General features: G+C 36.0%; 1 protein-coding gene across 1 annotated transcript in view; it reads left to right on the top strand.

Annotated features, from left to right (window-relative positions):
• The window catches only part of LOC150102075 (uncharacterized protein CG3556-like), a 55,795-nt gene extending 51,808 nt beyond the window's left edge, over nt 1-3,987 (top strand). Inside the window, exon 9 of the mRNA XM_090400145.1 lies at nt 3,768-3,987. Within this exon, the coding sequence (XP_090256271.1) occupies nt 3,768-3,838 (71 nt within the window). The 3' untranslated portion in view covers nt 3,839-3,987. The remainder of the gene's footprint in view (nt 1-3,767) is intronic.
• Nucleotides 3,988-21,067: the final 17,080 nt, after the last annotated feature.

Below are 21,067 nucleotides of genomic sequence, written 5' to 3'. Positions count from 1 at the left end.
ACTAATTTATTTTTCATAACATCATCTACCGAGTAAATATGAACGCTGATATCAATTCTCCTGATGACGAGGATTTAAATTTGCTCATCAAAGAATATCCGAAGAATCTCAGGACCATTGGATTATTCATCAACAGACTAGTCTTTCTTAAAAGATGTAAGTGCCATTCAATCATTCCCTGTTTTCTTAATTTTAAGGAATCCATTAAAACATCTAGAGCTCAAAGAATTTACCAGAGGGTTAAACTGGAGCTTTTATCCGAACGTATTGTTGACACCAAACAATACGTTCGGATAAAAGCTTCTTATTTCTCTAAGAAGACTTCTCTAGAAATCCGTTTAAATAATTCTCTGGATACTTCATATTGGAACAATTTAAAAGAAATTAGCGCTCTAAAGGCTTCAAAAGCACAGAACACAAATAAAATTACTCTTGTTAGAAATTTTGATGCTTTAAAATGTATGCAGGATCGTCCCTCATCCCATCTTAATTCTACCTATTTAAAAAAAGTTGTCATAAATAATTCTTCCCATCCCCTTTCATCGGCAAAAGAAACTGTACTTGCTAAAGGTCTCATTGTTGTCGCTCCTACTTCCATACCTAAAGAACTATTCCTAACTAAGATAGAAAAGCAGCATTCTCACTACCAAACCAAGAAGCTAACCTTCTACGTATGGAAGCTATATTCACCCTAAATCATGCAAGACCCCCAACTGACAACATGTCTCATTCTGAAAGATCAGCCATTAAAAACTTGAAGAAAATAATGATATTATAATTCTTCCTGCAGACAAAGGGAATTGTACTGTCATCTTAGACAAAACTGATTACCATAACAAAATTTTGGAACTACTAGAAACTGACATTTACGCTGAACTAAATAGTGACCTACAAGTGAATTGCACAATAGGGCCAACAATTTACTGAAAACCACCTCAGAGTTACCAAGAAACATCCGTCTTTCCCTAAGATCGATTCATTCGCTAATCCCACGATTATATGGATTCCATAAATTGAACTCTCCACTTAGACCAATTGTTGAAGGTATACACCCCCCTACTTACAACCTATCTAAATACCTCGCATCTTTTTTAAAAATCTATCTGGTGATTCCTTCTCCCATATTAAAAATTCAGCTGATTTCGTGTCCAAATCAAAGACGTCAAACTTAACAAATCAGATTTAAGGGCAAGTTTCGACATAGTTTCTCTCTTCACGAATGTACCTACTCAAGAGGTCCTCCATCTTCTCCAGAACAAACTATCCAACAAATTCTTTTCCTTACTCTCTCACTGTGTAAATTCAGGATACTTCAAATTTTAAAATAAGATTTACAAACACAACTCAGGATTGGCTATGGGCAGTCCGCTCTCTCCAATTCTTGCTGATATATTCCTTAAGGACTTCGAAGAAAAGGCGATTAATTCCTCAACACTGAAACCAAAATCTGGTACCGTTATATAGATGATGTATTTCTCATTTGGGAACAAGGTCTAAACAACCTCAATGTTTTTCTAGACCATCTCAAAAAGTTCATGAGAAAATCAATTTCACCTACGAATTGGAATCTAACAACTGTCTTCCCTTTTTAGACTTAAAACTCACAAGATGCGCTGAAAATATCAAAATCTCTATTTTTAGAAAACCCACACACGGACAGATACGTTCATGCTTCTTCCCATCACTACCCTTCACAAAAATTTGGTATTATTTCAACCCTGACACATCGAGCCAGATCTTTATTAACAGACGAAACAGAGATTGAAAATGAGCTTAATTTACTAAAAAGGGCTTTTGTCAACAATGGTTTTTCTCTTAAGAAAATTAATAAATTTATCTCTCACCGACGTTCATCTACCACTGAAGAGTCTTCTTCCCCAAGAGCATTCATATCTTTGCCATACATCAGCTCTCTCTCCACAAAACTGGCGAAAATTCTTAGGAAATTCAGCATTAGAACTTGTTTCTCTACGTTTCCAATACTTCGATCCATACTAAGCAGACCTAAAATAAAACATCTCCCTCTCCAGTATCCAGGAGTGTACAAGATCTTGTGTGAATGTGGCAAACCATATTATGGTCAGACGGCTAAATCTATCATTTTACCTATTGAGGAACACAGAAGAAGAGACATATCCTACAATAGGACCAGGGCCCTCGCTCTCTCAAGCCACGTTCTCTTCTCTATGAACTCGGATGAAGGCCACCAACACCTCGTAGACTGGCTGCAAACTTATAATTTACATATGTGTTATGACGAGCTTGAAAGAAAGATAATCGAATCTAAAGAAATATCCCTCGATACATCCCATATAAACAACAGCTTTAGCTACAAACTTTCTGATGCACACATTGCCACTGTTCAGTATTGGCGCTCTCGTAGATTTGTTGATGTAATTTTATAATGTATCTGTTATTTTTTATATAATTCTTTGTCTTTTATACCTGAAGAAGTATTTTTTTATGTATATATATATATGTGTATATATATACAGGGTGTTCGGGATAAATTTGACATATTTATAATTAATTATATTTTTCCGTAAGTTACATGTATTAACACACACTTCTCTTCATTTAAAAGTTTGGACCCTTCTTCATTCATATACAAGATGTCAGAAAGGATGGATAGCTGGAACCCACCTGAATCATGGAAGAGAATAACTTGTATCATGATGATTCGTGCCCGCCATCAAAATAAGGATATTACGACTGCTGCCCAATGCTCCCTGAATACAGTAAAAACAATCAGGCATGAACTAGAGACTTGCAATGGTGACTACGAGGATGTAGCAAGAAGAAAGATCCCTAGCAGACGATCTGATTGCGTTCGTACAGCAGAATTCCTCGCAAATCTGCAGGAACAGGTGTTGAAGAACCCTGGCATTGGAATTCGGGCTTTGTTCGTGGAGTTGCTAACTGTAGTCAAGCCCTGGATAACAAGGGTAGCCAATGGTAGGCCGTATGTATGGCAGCAGGATTCGGCCCCTTGCCACACCTCTGGGAAAAATCAAAAATGGTTGTCTGAAAATTTCTACTACTTCACCAGTCCAAATGTTTGGCCTCCAAACTCCCCAGACCTTAACCCCATGGTTTATTTTGTATGGGGCGCAGTTGAAAAAGACACCAATCGCACTTCCAGTAATACAAAAGCCCAGTTAATGGATAAAATTAAAACAGTTTTTGCGGCCCTTCCCAGGGAGACTGTAGCATCAGCTTGTTCGAGGTTCCGAAGCAGAATTGAAGCTGTGATCGATGCTAATGGTGGTTATTTTGAGTAAATCTTGTTGATAGTATTGTAATTAACTCTGCCTGTAATGTTTTTTTGTCAATTCATTAAATTTAATAGATACAAAGAAGATTTTCTTTTTCCTTACGAAACTGTCAAATTTATCCCGAACACCCTGTATATATATATATATATATATATATATATATGTGTGTGTGTGTGTGTGTGTGTGTGTGTGTGTGTGTGTGTGTGTGTGTGTGTGTGTGTGTGTGTGTGTGTGTGTGTGTGTATATATATACACACAAATGAAGCTTGTCATTTTCGATCTCGTCTGCAACTCTGATACTGGAAACAGAAAGCAACACTAACATTAAAATTCGTCGCAAATTCTTATTTCCTGTTGCCATAAATACTCTCTTTTAAATTATTGCTTGTCTCCAGACACTTACTCCTCCATAGAACTTATTCTTATCAATAACATAAATCGCTGAAATAAATCAGTTGTGTTCTCTAATTTTATATTTCCTCTTTTCTGCAGGAGCTCGTGAGTTGAGAATCCAGGAAAGCGATGAGCAAATGGTAATGTGGTACAGGAATGCAGCACTTTAATTCATTCTGTTTGTTTGGATTTGAACTGACTGTCATGAAATTACTGGTGGTGTAATTCAAAGTACCTTAAGAAATAAAATCCTTCAATTTGTGAAGAAATCACAAATTGAAGGATTCCATTTTAATAAACAAGTTAAATGAAGAGTTGACGAATGTTGTTTTATTTTGAATACATACACGTTCATTGAAACATTAACTGCTTTCGGAGGTGGGAAAATATTTGCACTAGGCTGCCCGAAGATAGACTTCGGGTGTATTTAATTTCGGGTAATTCAATTTCCACCAGTAGTCAATCAGAAATTGACTACCGGTGTTGAAATTATCCACTCAGTCTCCAAAAGCTAGATGGGCTTAAAAGGCCTCGCCTACTCCCTATATGGAAATAAAAGGCGTTCGCTGATTTTTTTATTCGAAAAGTACTTTCAAAATTCATCTAAAAATACTTCAAATATTTCAAAATATTTCAAGTTTTCATTATATTATTTTATTGACCCATTTAGTACATGCACCATAGGTTAACCATCCCAGGTGGCCAATCTATGGTTTATGTGGTAAAAGTGATACATTGGATCCCAATGATAATAAAAAGTAAGCCTATTTATTCAAAAAAGTATTAACCAAAAACGTTTACAGAAAAGAAAAAAAAAGCTAAAATTTAGACATTATTTTAGCCATTTTATTGTTTCGTGCACATCTTTTGCACAATCACTTGTTTTATCCTGAGTCTTGTCAGTTTACAAGTGATACTATTGAGCTACGGAGTTGCTTTGTTCGTCCTTTGTGAACATTTGCAGCTTTGTACGTTTTTTCAAAATTAAGACTTGTTTTTACATTCAGTTACCCATCAGAGTGCAAAAGAAAATGAGCAAAATAAAACAGGTGATAGAAAGCATGAATTCAATGAACAGTGGGAAAATGAGTTATAGCGAATCCTTCAGGGAAACGGTTGTTCCCTGTTTGTGGAAACACTTTCCCACATAATAAAAGACACGATCTCAAGAGACACTGTAAAACACATCAGAATGAAAAAGGAGGAAAACTGAAGAACTGCTTACGTCTTAGTTACAGAGAGAATATGCGATTAAGAAAAAAGGAATAAATCAAAAGAAGAAGAAGTTACGAAAATCTGGCGATGACAGAAGCGTCCTACGAAATTGCTTTAGCGTTGACCAAATAACAAAAGTCTTTCTCTGATGGAGAAGAAATTATCACGCCTTGTCTAGAAATATTTGCAAGATGACTTGGTGATAAAACTATCGAAAGGAAAGTAGACGAAATTGCTGGGTCAAAGCAGACAGTTACAAGCCGCACTGAGGAACTCTCTCATGATGTATCTGAGCAAGTGAAAGACCTTGCTTTTTCTTTAGCTTTGGACGTATCTGCTGACATAAGTGATGTAGCTCAGTTAAGCATTTGTGTAAGAGAAATTTATAATTTCTCTTATACAATAAATGTGCAATAAATTGGAAAATCATTTTCTTGTTAATGACTCAAATTCTGAACTCGCCTTTAAATTCCAAGGTGAACTGAAGAACTGTATGTCTGGATATCGCGAGCTGCATAAAAAATTAGTGAAATCATCATCGCAAAGTTTAATCATTGATTACATTGTGAGAAGAAAAAAATCAGCACAGAACGAGGGTGGGGCTAATTCTGTTTGTGAAGAACCATTGGCTTTATCATTCAGATCTGATGCGCTGACTGCCCTTCTGGTGATGAAAGTGATTTCGCACCAGTTCGCAAACGTCGCCAAATATTGTCTAATAGCGATGATAATTCTGATGATAAAATGTTAAAAAAATGTTACTTTTCAAAAAAATTAAATGAATAAAGCTTTAAAACAAACTTAAGCATTCTTATTTTTCTGCATTTTCATAAACTTTTTTATGCGATTTTAGGTTTATGTTAATTCATTGCTTCGGTTTTATGCGGTTTTAGAAAATTATGGAACGTATCTCTGATTTTTCAAAGTAAGTTAGGCCTTTTTGTGCGATTTTTTATATGCGGTTTTCTGTGGAACGTATCTACCGCATAAAAAGAGATCCTACTGTATATCGAAAAAATCAGGTTATTGCAAGTCAGTTGAAAGTTGTTTTCGTGATTTTGCTAAAGGAGAGGACTGCATGCTTGCATTTTAAAACCCATTTTCACTTAGTGAACACAAAATCATGAAGATGCCTAGTAACATACAAACGGAACTTATTAACTTGAAAACAAATTTATTACTGAACATGAAATCTAATGAGCTTCCCTCAGTCCCAATTGCTTTCGACATGATTATTTTCTGGCGATCATGCCGGCCTGGTTGGCCGAGTGGTTAGTGTATCGGGTCTCCAGCCAAAAGGCTGCGGGTTCGAATCCTGCCCTGAACATGGATGTTTGTGATTGTCTGTGAAAATACTGGTGGTGGTGGTGGATGGGAGATGTCGTTGTGGTAGTTGCGGTTCGTGGTAGTGGTAGACTGAGTGGTGAAGACGGAGAGTTGTAGAATAGGTGCCCTCCATCGATGAGTCTTTGGACTCCCTGGATTCCTCACGTAATAATAACAAAAATAAAAAAAAAATAAAATAAAACAATAATAAAATTTCCCTGTGAGCATTTTCCAGAATTAAGAAGATTTGCCATTTCTGAAGGACACTCTGATGTGAAGAAGCATTTTCAGCCATGAAAGTGATTGAAAACAAAAGGACGTCGCGACTGACTTATCCAAATTTGAAGAATTTCAAATCATAGAATTTTTCAATTCATGGAGGGTGGGGAGAGGAGAAGAGGGCATCCTTAGCTGAGAATGAATTCTGCTAAGAAGGGGTTGAGGGCTAGATTGTTCTCTCATAGGGTGGTGCATGATTGGAATGGATTGTGATTGAATGTTGTGAGTGCAAGCATGTGAATGAATTCGATAAAAAGTATGATAGCTGGCGTGTGTAGTATGTGGCCTCCCTTGACGAGTCCCTAATTGCCTGGAGGTCTCTCTTAATAATAATATGTCTATATTAACATTTTTACAGGAACTTTTTAAGGATACAAGAATTGTATGGCGCATATGGACTCGTACGTGAAAAATTGGCGCATGGATCCCAAAATGTTGGTCTGCCTGCTTTAAACATTCTGAGCTATCAACTCCATGAAGTACTTTTTTTCATTCTCAGAATGTTGCCTTAATTATGTAGTGCTATCATAGTATGCACAGCACCTTCATCTTTTCCTAATATGAATCCCTTGTGCATAACAAACAAAAAAGATTATGAAAATACTACAAGCATTAAAATAGAAATCCAGTCTTTCTTGAGCTTATATCAGCATTTCAAAGCCCCTTATAGGAGACTAGTGTTGGATTAATAAATAAATCTGCTAATGCCTTTTACTCCCCAAAGGGAATAGGCGAGGCCACATAGCCCCGCCTATTCCACAGTCTCGACGAGGCCACATACTCACGAAACTGTTAAAGACTAGTGGGCAGACAATCTCAACATTTAGCCAATCAGAGAAAGCTGGTCCAAGAATGTCAGTGCTTTTAATTACCATCTGGGGAGGAATGCATGGAAGACAACTACTATCATAGCATGGAAAGGAAAAATATAGAAACAGTTGAATATACTACAGTGGGTTCCTTTCCCCAACACACTAGTCAATATCTATGTGGAACATTCTGAAAACCAAGAAAATTCAAAACAGCTACACATTAACTGATAGCTTGGCTACACTATGCATATTATGCGTGTGCTATTTAGCCTCATGGCCCAGACACCTTAAATACATTTTTGGTTCATCTAAATTACATCCAAAATATACTTCGCGATCGAAAAAGACTAACAACTGTCTTCCCTTTCTAGGCAGGCTAGTGATACAACAACCTAATGGTTCATCATCATTTTCCATTATAGAAAACTCACCCATATGAGAATATATTTTTACATAAGAAATTAGATCAGTACCCATCACAACAATACCATGACATCCTCAAAACACTTATACACACACAGGGCCAGATTTATTTTATTCAAATGACACAGCTCTTGAAACTGAGTTATGTATCTTTAAAACATTTTTTTTTTCAGCCAATAGCTACAATTCTTGTATACACCCACCATTTCTCCTGCAACCGAAACACAGGTTCCCAACAAAGCCATTCCCATTATATTCAGATACATCAGAAAAGATGGCTGAAGTTATCCACAAATATAATATCCTTGCCACTTTCAAAGCACTCATTGAGCTGGCTACCTTCATCCATCCACTCCAGCAGACAATCTTCATTTCATAAAGTCTTTACGGTACTGAAGTCGTCTCTGAAGCATTCATCCTTTTGCATTTCCAAACTACTTTAAGAGGGAATTTACAAAAATTACTTAAAAATACTTGTTAATAGTTGTAAAATCTTCATGACTTTCTTGCCTGAAAACACTCCTAATTTCTTATTTTATTTTTCTTTGTTCTGGCTGACTTTATCCTGAATACCTTTTGTCTACTGTTGACAACCGGTGCTAGGTTTTTGCATAAATAGACAGTCCTCAAACGGTCAATTTCTTAAACTTTAGATTCTAACCTCCTATTCTGAGAGTGGATGAAAGAAATATACAGACAGTTTGCAAAACTATTAACAGCATATGCTACGACATCCGTAAAGTCGCCAATCTCAGAAGCGGTGAAAAGGTAGTGAATTGTGAATTTGTGGATTGCATTTTGTCACTGAGGAAGAGGCTCAGCTAGCTCCTCCTCAATACAACTCTCAACTCCACGAGATGAGCCTTGGAACCTAAGCAACTGAGTGGAATATAACCACAGTGAGAAGTTTGGTTAGGCGCAAACGATAGAAGGGAGTCTTAGCAAGTTTGGAGGCTCCAAAATGGCATCTCAACCACCAGACTAGGCTGCAGATGGATGGTAACCAACCCATCTGAATCTTTTCCTTACTCCAGAGTCACAGTCAGGTTAGTTCAACTCTTGGATGATAAAAGTATTAATCACCTCTATTTGAAAAGAATAAATGCAAAACTAGAGCAAATAAAAGAAGATTATCATACAGAAATAGAATGGAATCATTTAAACACATTAATGAATGCACCAACAGAATGACTTGGAACAAAAGTTAATGGAAGAATTTCAGGGAAATAAGAAACTGCAATGAAAACATTGAAGCAATAATCAAAGCGAAGAAAAGAGCATATAAAGAAGGCAAAAATAGTATCTGCAATCATCTACATGGTAGATTGGGACTGACAGACCATTCTCACACACAGGATTAAATGGAAAACGACATCTGTACTACATAGAACTGCTACTGGTCTCAGAGACTATTTTTAGAATCAGCATTGGCTATTAAGCATTCTCCAATTTCCACTAATATGGCTACATTAATTTGCTGAAGTCTGGGAGACAATTATTCTAAGACAAAATATAGCCTGATGTCTCCAAATTAACTTCGTGCTTATGTGGCCAATAGATGGTGCCTTAGTGTTTTACTGGTTAATCTAAATTGTTTCTACAACTATTCAGGAGAGTGCTGTGTATTTTTCAAAGTTGTAATTTGTGCTCTGATGATGCAGAGTAGAAAACCAACAAAATAATAATATGTTCAATATAAATTAATTATATATTTCTTTCTTTCTTTTTCCCCTCTCTTCACGTTGTTTATACACTGAAGCATTGGGATTAATAACCACCATACAAAGCCTATCATATGTACATTCAAACTAGTATTATATTATAACTATATTACACTAACTGCTAGTATCATGATTATCAATACTTACTGGATTTTAAGATAAAATCCAGTAGGTATTGTTGACTTTGGTAAATTTAGTTATCAACAAGGGTAAATCAAAACGTGTCATTTTTTTTTTTTTTTTGACATCAACAGAAATATTAGAACCTACAAATGAAAGATACATCCTTTATGAATAATTTATCTTTTATAAATTCTATAATGTTATTTTATAAGTATCTCCAAAGCTTGAGACATTTGTCCCATCCTTCCATGAGCATTTTTTTTCCTTGAATGGCTTTCGCAAAAGGCCTCAACTGCTCCCTTTGGGGAATGAATGAAAAGCTTAAGTGGATGGATTTAGTAGATTTATATTCAGCAGACTGGCTGCTGTGAAAATTGCTCACCATGCTACCATCTCCTTGTAATGCAGATGTTGCATTACAAGGAGATGGTAGCATGGTGAGCCTACTTATTGCCTACTTATAGAATATTTGGCATAATATAAAAGAAACCCCTTACGGACGTAAAGATGAAAAAAAAAAATTTAACTGGCATGAATTCTTTTTGTTCGATAAGAGAATATTGGCTTCGCAAATTAACTGTTTAAGTTACTATTATTATAACGGTGTCTCCATGGAGTCAAAAGACTGATCGCGGGAGACCCCGCATTGACAGAATACCTGTCATACTTCTTAAATTCATTCACAGACGAAGCATTTACAACCACCCCTTCAAGTAAAACATCTAGTCCTAACATCCTTGTTAACCACACACTTACACAATCTCCCGGGATGGCCCCTTGTTCTCTTCCTTCCTGCACTGGTCTTAAAAAAGTCATCAGTATCAATCCTGTAAAATCCCTTTAATAATTTATATGCTTCTATCATATCTCCTCTCCTACGACTATCAGCTAGTTTTTGGAGCCCACAGATCTTCAATCTATCCTGGTAGGGAACATCCCACAGACCTGCAACAATCTTTGTAACTAGCCTCTGAATCCTATTCATCATTTCTTCATCACCAAGAAATCCAGGTGACTAGATCTGTGCACAATAGTCCAAAATGCGGGCTTATTAATGCCTTATAAAGTGGAACAATAACTTCCTTATTCCTGCTTGTTAGTGTGTTCTTCAACAATCATCACATATTTTGATGTGATGTTTTGGCAATCTTTGCAATATGCCCTTTAAACTTAAGTTTACTGTCCACAACGACTCCCAAGTCCCTTGCCTCGTCAACTTCTTGCAGTTTAGTTCCGTTAATATAGTAAACAGCATGTGATCTCATCCTCCCGAAGTGCATCACCTTACACTTAGCCACATTAAACTGACAGACATTTACTTTAGTCCATACCGTCAGCCTATTTAATTTATCCTGCAAGATATCTACATCATCTGAAATGACTACCGCTCTTCCTAATTTTGCATCATTAGCAAACAAGTAGATATTTCCTTTCAAAGTATTCCCAATATCATTGATGAACAAATTAAACAATAGAGGACCAACCACCAGTCACTTGCCTTCTCCTGGACTCAGCTCCTTTGTAAACTACTCTTTGAAATCTATCCAATAGCCATCCTCTAATCCAAATCACCAGCTTCGGATCGATATCTATTTGCTCCAATTTATGCAACAGAATTCCGTGTGGAATCTTGTCGATTGCCTTTGCAAAGTCCAGCAGTATCACTGAGTAAGGATTTCCTTTATCCAACTCTGTTACATTATTATAGAAAGCAAACAAGTTACTTTGGCAAGACCTACCTTTCACAAAACCATGTCGCCCCTTATAAAGTATCATATTGTTGTGCACCCAGTTCTGAATTCTAATTTTTACCAATTTCTCCAAAACCTTAACCACCACTCCAGACATATTGGTCTATAATTTTCAACCTCAGTCTTGGAGTCTCCCTTGTGCAGTGGAATTATTTTCCCCTCTTTCCACTCTATTGGTACTTTGCTGGAACTGAGGATTAAATTAAACAGCCTGGTTAGAGGAGGTGCTAATCCTCTTGCACATTCTCGTAACGCATCGGCCGATATGCCCATCTAACCCAATGGCAGTGTAAGCATTAAAGTTCTGTAATATATTAAGCACCTCTATTTTGTCTATCTCTAGACTCTCATCAGTCAATGACACATTTGACACTGCACTATCACTACGAAGGTGGTACACTTTTGCAAAATGATCACTAAATAACTCAACTATTTAATTTGCTTCTGTTATTTCTCTACCATCAACACTTTTTAAAGTAATCTTTCCATGGCTATTCTTCATAGCGAAAGAACTCCTTAGGGTTTCTTTTGGATTCATCAGCAAGCTTCCTCTCATAATTAGCTTTGGCTTTCCTTACCATATAGGTGACTCTCTTTGCTTGTACCTTGTACTGCTCATGGGAATGCTCATCACCTTTTTCTTTATACTTCCTCCACAGCCTTTTCTTTATCTGCAACTCTTGCTTAATAATATTATTCATCCATCTTACTCTCCTACTTGATTTCTTCTTCTGACTCTGAGAATACAGTCTGATACAGCTTTCTTTAAATACTCCTTGACAATCTCCCACGCACCATCAACATCTCTCCTCTTCAAATTCTCATGCCATAGCATTTCTGAAAGCTGACTTCTCAGCTTGTCATAATCACCAGCCTTGTAATTCCACATATACCCTTTTTAAGAGCATGTTCAGCACATCTTGCAATCTCCCAGGTCAAGACCACATGATCGTTTTCCCCAAGTGGAGACAGTGTGACTAAATTACTTATTGATATATTCTCCGATGTTATGACCAGATCTAACACTCAGAGAACCTCTTGTCCCTTCCATTACATGCTGTCTCAGGAAGTTATCTCTTAACTGTATAAACTCCATTTCCTTTGTTCCGTGTGACCATTTCTTCCCCCAATCTATGTCCCCAAAGTTAAAATCCCCCATAATAATTACTCGACCTTCACTCATCGTGCTAATTTGCCCATACATACTGTCTACATTCTCCCTTATACCCCTTGGATTATAACAACAACCGATTATATATTTCGCCTCGTTGATCTCTATCTCACACCAAACAGCCTCGAATGAACTGCCCTCTACATACCTGTCACCTTGAGGCACTTCTACCTTTTCTGGCTTTAATGCTCTGTCTATCATTATAAAACCCCTGCTCCCATTCTGTCATCTCTTGCCTGAAAATACATTCAATTCAATCAACCCCTTATATTCAATCCCTATAACTATATCATTCTTAGTTAACCAAGTCTCACTAATTCCTATAATTTTTGGCCAAGTTGTGCTGGGTAATGACAAAAATTCTTCGCACTTATTCTGAATACTTCGAGCATTAGTATACATAAACTGCAATACTCTCTTCCTCCTATAATCTCCCTGTGTGTGAATTAACCCACTCTCTATACTGTTAATTTTCTGCGAACAATTAATTCCAAATTCACAGCAATTAATGACCTTAGTACTATTTACAGCTGACTCTATCATCTGCCTCCCAAGCAAATCAGCTAGCCATCGTATCATACATGGAAGAAGATAATCGTTCCTGAACAAGTAAGTGTAACGTCATGAAATAATATAAACACTACTTCAAATTAGTAACTGGATTATAAAAATTGTTTCCTTCTCTCACATAATAAAAAGATTTGCACACGCTTAAATGAATCTGCACGTCAAGTTGATTTTATTTCTCAGCCCAGATGAGCCATTTAGTGTACAAAAAAATGGCTCATTCTTTCTTATTTGTGGGAGAGATTTTTTCACTTCTCAAGAGTTGAGAAATGAAAAAAGCACATATGGAAATGTTAATGCCAACAAGTGAAATATAGAAGTAATCAAATTATCCTTTGGTCACTACATTTTTGGAATAAGATTTGAGAAGAGAAAAGAGCCTCTCTCGTTCCTGAACCGTTTCTAAAGCCGAATTGGTTATCACTGATGGTGTCTTCACATATTCTGTATATTCTTTTTTGAATTATTTTCAGGAACATTTTGAGAACGTGACTCATTAGGCTGATCATTCCATAGTCATTATAAATTTTCGCATTTGCTTTTTTTAAGTAGCATGATGAAGGACGACTGTAACCAGTCTTGACGGCTCATGCCTGTATCGTAGATCTTATTAAATAGCTTTACTAATACAGTAATGTTGTTACTGTCTAATACCTGTACTATTTCTGCTGCTGGTATTCTATTCCGGCCTAAGGCGTTGCCACTTGCTACCCACAAGACTGAATGGATGGTTTTTTTCTTTTTTGATGACACAGTAATAAATATTTGACGATTTATTATTACTTTATCGTGTATGTCTTGATGTGATGTAATTTCCGGACTATCTCATGTAAATTTAGTTTGGGTATTCTGAGTTTGCTGATTCACTGAAAGTGCATATAACCTAATAGAACGTAAGTAGTAGCACCTCCTTGCCGTTCGGTCAGAAGTGTGATTACTCCTTGAAATGTACCACATTCTGTGTCAGCCAACAAGAAAAAATTGATAGTAGTAATAGCATTAATAACAACATTTTTAAATAATAAAAAATTTTATTAATATTTAAAAAATATATCTTTTTATATATATATACGTGCAATAATCATCTTGAGGGATGTTCCGACATATTATTTTACAAAGTTCAGCATTAAGTTCTTCGTATATGGTTCATTCTCTGCATTCGATTTCAATTATTTTTAATAATACGTTTTTGCTTATATATTATGTATTTACAGCATATGTTGTTCTTGTTCTAATATTAATAATTAAGATTATGCTGATTATTTTGCATAATGTATAATTAATATATAAGTTAAAAATACGAAGAAATTTTATACTTGGTTTTTGACCCTTTTCCCAAGTAAGCAAAAGAAAGTTTTGCAGGTGAAATATCTTCACGTCTGAGCTACTCGTATATAGAGGCTAATAATTTCCCATCACTTGCCTTATTATGTACCCCATAATGCAAAGTATACCCCACTTTCGGAGGTATATGATGCTATGCATAATAGGATGGGCCACTACCTAGACCGGTTTCGACCTTTCTTGAGGTATGCTTAAGTGCGGAAATACCTCTCCATAAACTCGTGTGATACCTCAGGGTACCCAACAATGAGTGACCCGAAGGATCATTTAGCTTAGCAATAGTTCCGCTGAGTGACAGGGCCGACCCACCACCAAGAAGAAGAACCCTCAGCGGTCGCTCTGTTGAATCGGAATGACTGCCTATCCTTAACAATGATATGGGAAAGTTTGATTCGAATAACACATCACTAAAGTTTTTTTTTTTAATTACAATTCAATCATATATAAAATCATGAACAGAATAATACTATACAGAATCCGAAACATGGTAAAAAACTACAGATCCTTAAGTTTGCCGATGTCCTAGTACTGATATCCCACAACACAAAAGAGCTAGAAGAAATGGGTGAAAAAATATACACAAATAGACAGCAGTACGTTAACTTAGAAATGAATCTAGAAAAAACAAAATTAGTCAAAAACATCTACACAAGTGACAGTCACCTATGTATTAATAACATCCCTACAGAACATGTTGACTCCTACAATTAATTAGGAGAAACAATAAAAATTAATAACAATTTATCTCAAGAACTAGCAAATAGAAAGAAAGCTGCATGGCTATCATTCAAAAGACTAAAAGAAACACTTACTGATCCAAATCTTGACATCTCTGCGAAGGCAGAACTATTTAAAAGTGGCATTCTTCTATCTCTCACATATATATGGATCGGAAACATGGAACACGACAAGAAAAGAAGAAGAGACTCTCAAAATAACTCAGCGTGCAATAGAACGCAGGATTTGTAACATCAACAAAATGGAACATGTTAGAAACACGGAGCTAAGAAAGAGATCAATGTGAGAAAAAAATATGAGAAAAGAATCTTTTTATCCATTGACGAGCATTTTTTCCACAGTTTACTATGAATTCAGGGTAAATACCATCAAAGCCTGTTGTGCTTTGTCAGTTTTCTCCTCCTTTAAGCCTCGGTTATTTCCTGTGTGGTAAATTCTCTTGAAAATTGGAAACTGTCAGCTGCACTTTGTCGTAAGTTTCTGAGTGATCGTTTAACCTCTCGAGGGGCTCTAGACAGCGAGGTTATTCCACAGGATATTTGATCTGGATTCACCAAAGGATCTTTACGACAGATTGGGTTACTTCCATCTAACTTGATTTAATTCTTTAATTCTACTTGATTTTTTAAAGTCTAATTCCTCTGTAGTTTTTATCCATATTTCTCGGCGCTCATTATCAATCTTCTGGAGTGATTCGTCAGTTATGTCACAGCCGCAGATTCTATGACGACTTGGTACAGCTCTTCACAGTATTTATTCCAATCAGGTATGTATTCCTTTCAGAAACTCCTTGGAATACATTTATTCGCAGTTGATACGACTGCTCCAATGAGTCTGTTTTAGTTTTCACTCACAGCAGGTATCCATCTTACTATTTTATCCAGTTCTTGTGAAAAATCCTGCCAGTTCGCTTTTCTAAAATTCCATCTTGGTGGTGGGATGGACCGTATTATTGGTATTTATATTCCCACTTCTATCAATGCTGGGCGATTGCTGAGATTATATTGGGTCATTCAAACATATAATTAAAATGAAATATATATTGATCTTTAATTGACAATTGGTTTATAAACATCTAATGCCAACAAGTTTAGCCAACGGGGCTCTTCGGCTTCTAACGGTAAGAGAAAAACTCAAACTGGTAGTACAGAGAAAATGGAGTAAACACTATCGTATAAATGAAAAATTAAAACAGAACGCGTAACATTACATTCATTGAGCGTGTTATGTTAGTCACTGTTGTAGAGCACGCTCTGTAGTTTGAGCGAAATTAAATTCTGGCAGACTAAACGATCTTATTAAAGTTTTCCATGTGTCAGCTATTATCATTCCCTGGTTTCTGTTAAGATTTTCTCCAGAACGGAGAACTACCTACGGCTACCTTGAAATTTCTACAACGGAAGTCTTCTTCTAGATAAGGCATGGAGCTGCTATCCCAATCAATGGTATGGTTTGTAATCGCGAAATGATGGGCTAGACCTGAATTGTCTGGTGGTAAGCAAGGAATCCTATTGCATGTTTTTCTAACCTTACCTCTATCTAAAGACAGTTACATGAGTGCACTTTGGGCTGTAATTTTTATTCATGGCGTTAGGTTTTAGTTTTCACTGTATTTGATTATTGAACAATCAGAAATATTTTTTTTCTATCGTTCTAACAATATAGCCTGTAAGACGTAATGTTAAATGCACTTCGACTAAGTGCATTTAACATTAAATGCACTTAGTCGAAGTGCATTTGTTAAATGCACTTCGACTATGCTCCAAGTAGAACGTTTGCCTTAAGAGAAATATCGGATGGAAAATGAATGATGATCACTATTATTCATATCCCCCGACCCCCAACAATCAAAATTAAAACCCTTTCGGCTATAGGAGGATGCAAACAGAATTGCTATTTAAGACGATACTACGCGTAATTTAAGCAGCACACATTTGAATGTGTGCTGCTTAAATGAAGAATACAGTCAGGAAACGTCCCATGAACATGATTACAATTCTGTTTCCAGAGGAAAACGCTCCTTAGAAGATTCATCCGAAAATGATGAGGGGGAAAATCCGCAAAGAATGCTCGAAGAGCCATCAGTTTGGAATGTTATTTGCAGAGGAAAAAAGAAGAGAAAATTTCCATTCCATCTGCTGATCAAGAAGGAAATTCATATGGTGTGTGCAAATCATCTAAGCAAAAAAATGTCGATGATAAGAACGCTATTGTGTCCGAAAAGCCTCACCTGAACGTTTCCTGTATGCAGACCACTAGTCTTCACTTTAAACTTAAAAACGTTCCTGTGAAATCGAATCCTGTTTCTTCTGCTGATCGAAAGGCAAGTTCACAGATTAGTAGCAAATCGTCCGAATTTAATAGTAGAAATCGTCAGCGCAGTCCGTCGAAAATTCGCACGGATAAAGCAAAAGATAGTAATCCGCATAGGGCTCGTTCATGAGACAGCTCCCGTGTCTCATAATACTCCTCTCAGCGTTTTTTCTATATTTCCGACTGGTGCTGCTCAACTTAAGCAGAAGAAAGTTAGCGAGAAAACAAATCGTTTTCCATCTTCTGACAAAAAAAGCCATTTTGCAGACTTCTTTCAAATTCACTGAATTAAAAAGCAGAAAGGTTCAGTGTGGTTCATCTGTAATGTATGTGGTTAAAGCAGAAGAGGGACATCTGCAGAAAGGTGTAAGTGATAGAATCGTATCGTCTCTGAAAAGACTAGCCTTAGCGTTTCTAGCACATTAGTAATTTGTGCTGCTGAAGTTAAACCTAAGAAAGTTACTGGGGATAATACACGTCTGTCCTTGAAAAAATACAAAGAAATTATTACCGCAATTATCCCTCGGTATATTTGTTCTTCTGAAAGCGTGAATAATTCCACTTTGAAAACGTGCCAAGTGGAATCACCCTTCGAAAGAATACAGCGTAAAATCCAGGAGATCATTTCGAATGGCCCAGCATTTGTTTGGCCTACCACAAGTTCTGTAAAACATGATAATTCAAAGAAGGCAGCTCTTGTTAGTAAGAAAGAGCTGAGCTAGAAACTAGGTAAGAAAATTGTGTCTTCGAAAGTAGTGTATAAACTAGTCGAAGTGGATCTTCCTGCAAGAAGTGGCTTCAAGATGATGTTGGATAAAGTGCATCCTGCAATAGCAAAACGAGATCCTCTTCTTCGTAGATTTTTAAAAGGAGAAACTTACAGAACGAAATCGAATTCTGAAATCATGACTATTACGAAGGACAGTCGAAAAATTCGCCGTAATAAGATATCTGAAGCAAATATTGATCGAATTCCTTTATTGCCAAAGTCTTCCCTTGTAACTAAGCATCAACTTTCTTGCAGAGTTGATTACCGAAATATTTTGCAAAAGTTACCAGCTGAAGTTATCAGGAAAGATCCTCGTCTGAGGAGGTTTTCGTCGGCATCAGGTGAAGCAAGAAATAATGTCGAGATGCTGCCAAAGAAGGAACAAAACAAAGTTATTTCTTTGGAAACTTATTTGCAGCGAAGAAGAATGCGGCAGAAGATATCAAATGATATTTCAGCAGGTAATTAAACGAGTCTTCAAGAGAGCAACCCAAAGTGATACTCTCCAGTGATGGACATAAAATGTCATATGCAAAATTCAGCAGGTAATTAAACGAGTCTTCAAGAGAGCAACCCAAAGTGATACTCTCCAGTGATGGACATAAAATGTCATATGCAAAATTCAGCAGGTAATTAAACGAGTCTTCAAGAGAGCAACCCAAAGTGATACTCTCCAGTGATGGACATAAAATGTCATATGCAAAGTTAGACGCATGTTAACGCATAAGAATTGAAGAAGACTGACGTTTGGCAATTGCCAAAAGCTAAGATATAGCATTTAAAAAATTATATATTTTACGTTGTTTTGAAATTTTAAATATCGGTGTATTATTAAAAACCAGGTTTTTTAATGCACGTTCATTTTTGAATATGATTATAATATTTTTGACTAAGACAGAAATATCTTATCATTTATATTTATTAATTTTCCGATATATATATATATATATATATATATATATTGTAATCCTGCTTTTCGTGAATAAAATTACTAATATTTATATAATTTATATAATAAGATTTTATTATATAAATTTGGTTTATGTATGTACTGATTAATTTCTATTTATATTAATTAATCTACATTTATTTAATTTTTGATATATGTTAGACTGATTGAAAAGTAACACTATTTATATATCTTCTGCTTCATATAATGAAGAGGCATATAAAGATAGATAGAATGCACAATGAATTAAAAAACGCCAGTCATTTGGCGGAGATTTTTTTTATATAAAATTGACATGTATATTTTTGTACTCAATTAATGCATTTCGTTTCAGGTATTAACTGATGGAATTCTATCATTTGTTCGAAAGTTTTTGTAGATGTTGCACTCGTTTTGTAATTTCTTATAATCAAAAGGGTTATGCAACAGTTCAGGTTCTTCTGTTGTCACCAGTTCTAAGGAAAATAAGAGTTCTATATCTTTTATCCCTTGACATTCTGGTTTCATTTCGCTCATAAAACCCCGTGAGTATCTTTTTTTTTTTTTTTTAAATGTAACTGATATTTGAGTTCATATGATATTCTTGGATTCGGCTTCTTCGTATCGCAGTTCCTGCAGTCGCGATATTTGTTCTTCGGTTTCGAAACACTGGTGAGAAAATTATCTCGAACTAGAGGAACCATCGTGAAGAAGGAATTTTTAAATGATAAGTTAGGCCAGATCATCAGTTAGACCATGTGACATCTTTCTCTGCAAAATATTCAACTCTTGCGACATTGCTTTCCGTGGTTTTCAGAAGAAAGTATTCATTTGATTCAAATCTTATAAATGAAGCATTTAACGTACAAGTCAGAAAGAAACGATAAAGTTTGGAGAGGATAGGAAGAGAATTAGAAAAACTGTGGAAAAAACAAAATGTACAGTAATGGAAAAAGCAAAGAAGAATAAGTAAAGCAACAAGAAAAAAATATTGTAAATGGCTGTCAGAAGAAGCTATTCAAATAACAGAGGTAAAAAGAAAAATGAAACTTCAGAGAAATAAAGAAAAGGCTAGACACAACTGACAGTTGTGTCTAGCCTTTTCTTTACAATTTACAGACATGCTAGGAGAGAGAAACCATCTGAACAAAAGGAGCAAGGAAACTGAAGAAAGCAGTATTACAGGTAGAAGAGATCTGTTCAGAAAGATAAATGAAATTACAAGGAAGATAATCCCTAGATTAGAAGTTGTAAAAACTAATTCGCAAAAATGTTTGATGGAAGAAGAAAAATGAAAAAGAAAAGCATATGTAGAGGATTTGTACAAGAAAGATGTACAAGAAAGATATTGAAGGAAAATTTGAAGGGAGAGAATTTGTTGAGGAACCCATGATAATGAAAAGTGAAGCAATATCAGCAATGGAACAGATGCCAAAAGCAAACAGTGTCAGTGGAATTATTGAGAGCAGCTGCAGATATATTAACTGACTCTTGTAGATAGGCTTATACGTTGGTTAGACATAATTCTAATTTTTTTAAATTTCAGGAAATGACTAACTATGTTATTAATTATAAAAACTTTAATAATTACCTATATTTTGGCAATGTGTGATCATGGATCACAAAACAATGATATGTGCATGCAGGCACTAACATTAAGCAAATGAGAAAGGCAAATGAAGTCTGTCCTGGAGTCCTTAAGTGATCCCTAGCAGGCTAAATTGGGTTGTCTTGGCCACTGGGCTGATGTTCTAAGAATACAAGCTTCCTAAATTTGGGGCAGTCTCATGCACCCAGATTTGTTGAGGTTTGGGAATTTTTCAGAGCTGAGGCTGATTCAAGGAATAATCGTTCACACTTGTAGGTTGCTACAGTTTAATAAAGCGACTCCTTCCAGCATATTCTGTTGGTGGATGTCC

Source organism: Typopeltis vanoorti, chromosome 11 (genome assembly GCF_054136105.1).
Source record: "Typopeltis vanoorti isolate ZY-2024b chromosome 11, IOZ_Tvanoo_1.0, whole genome shotgun sequence".
NCBI classification, from domain to species: Eukaryota; Metazoa; Arthropoda; class Arachnida; order Uropygi; family Thelyphonidae; genus Typopeltis; species Typopeltis vanoorti.
This window is presented reverse-complemented; position numbering and strand designations above follow the sequence as displayed.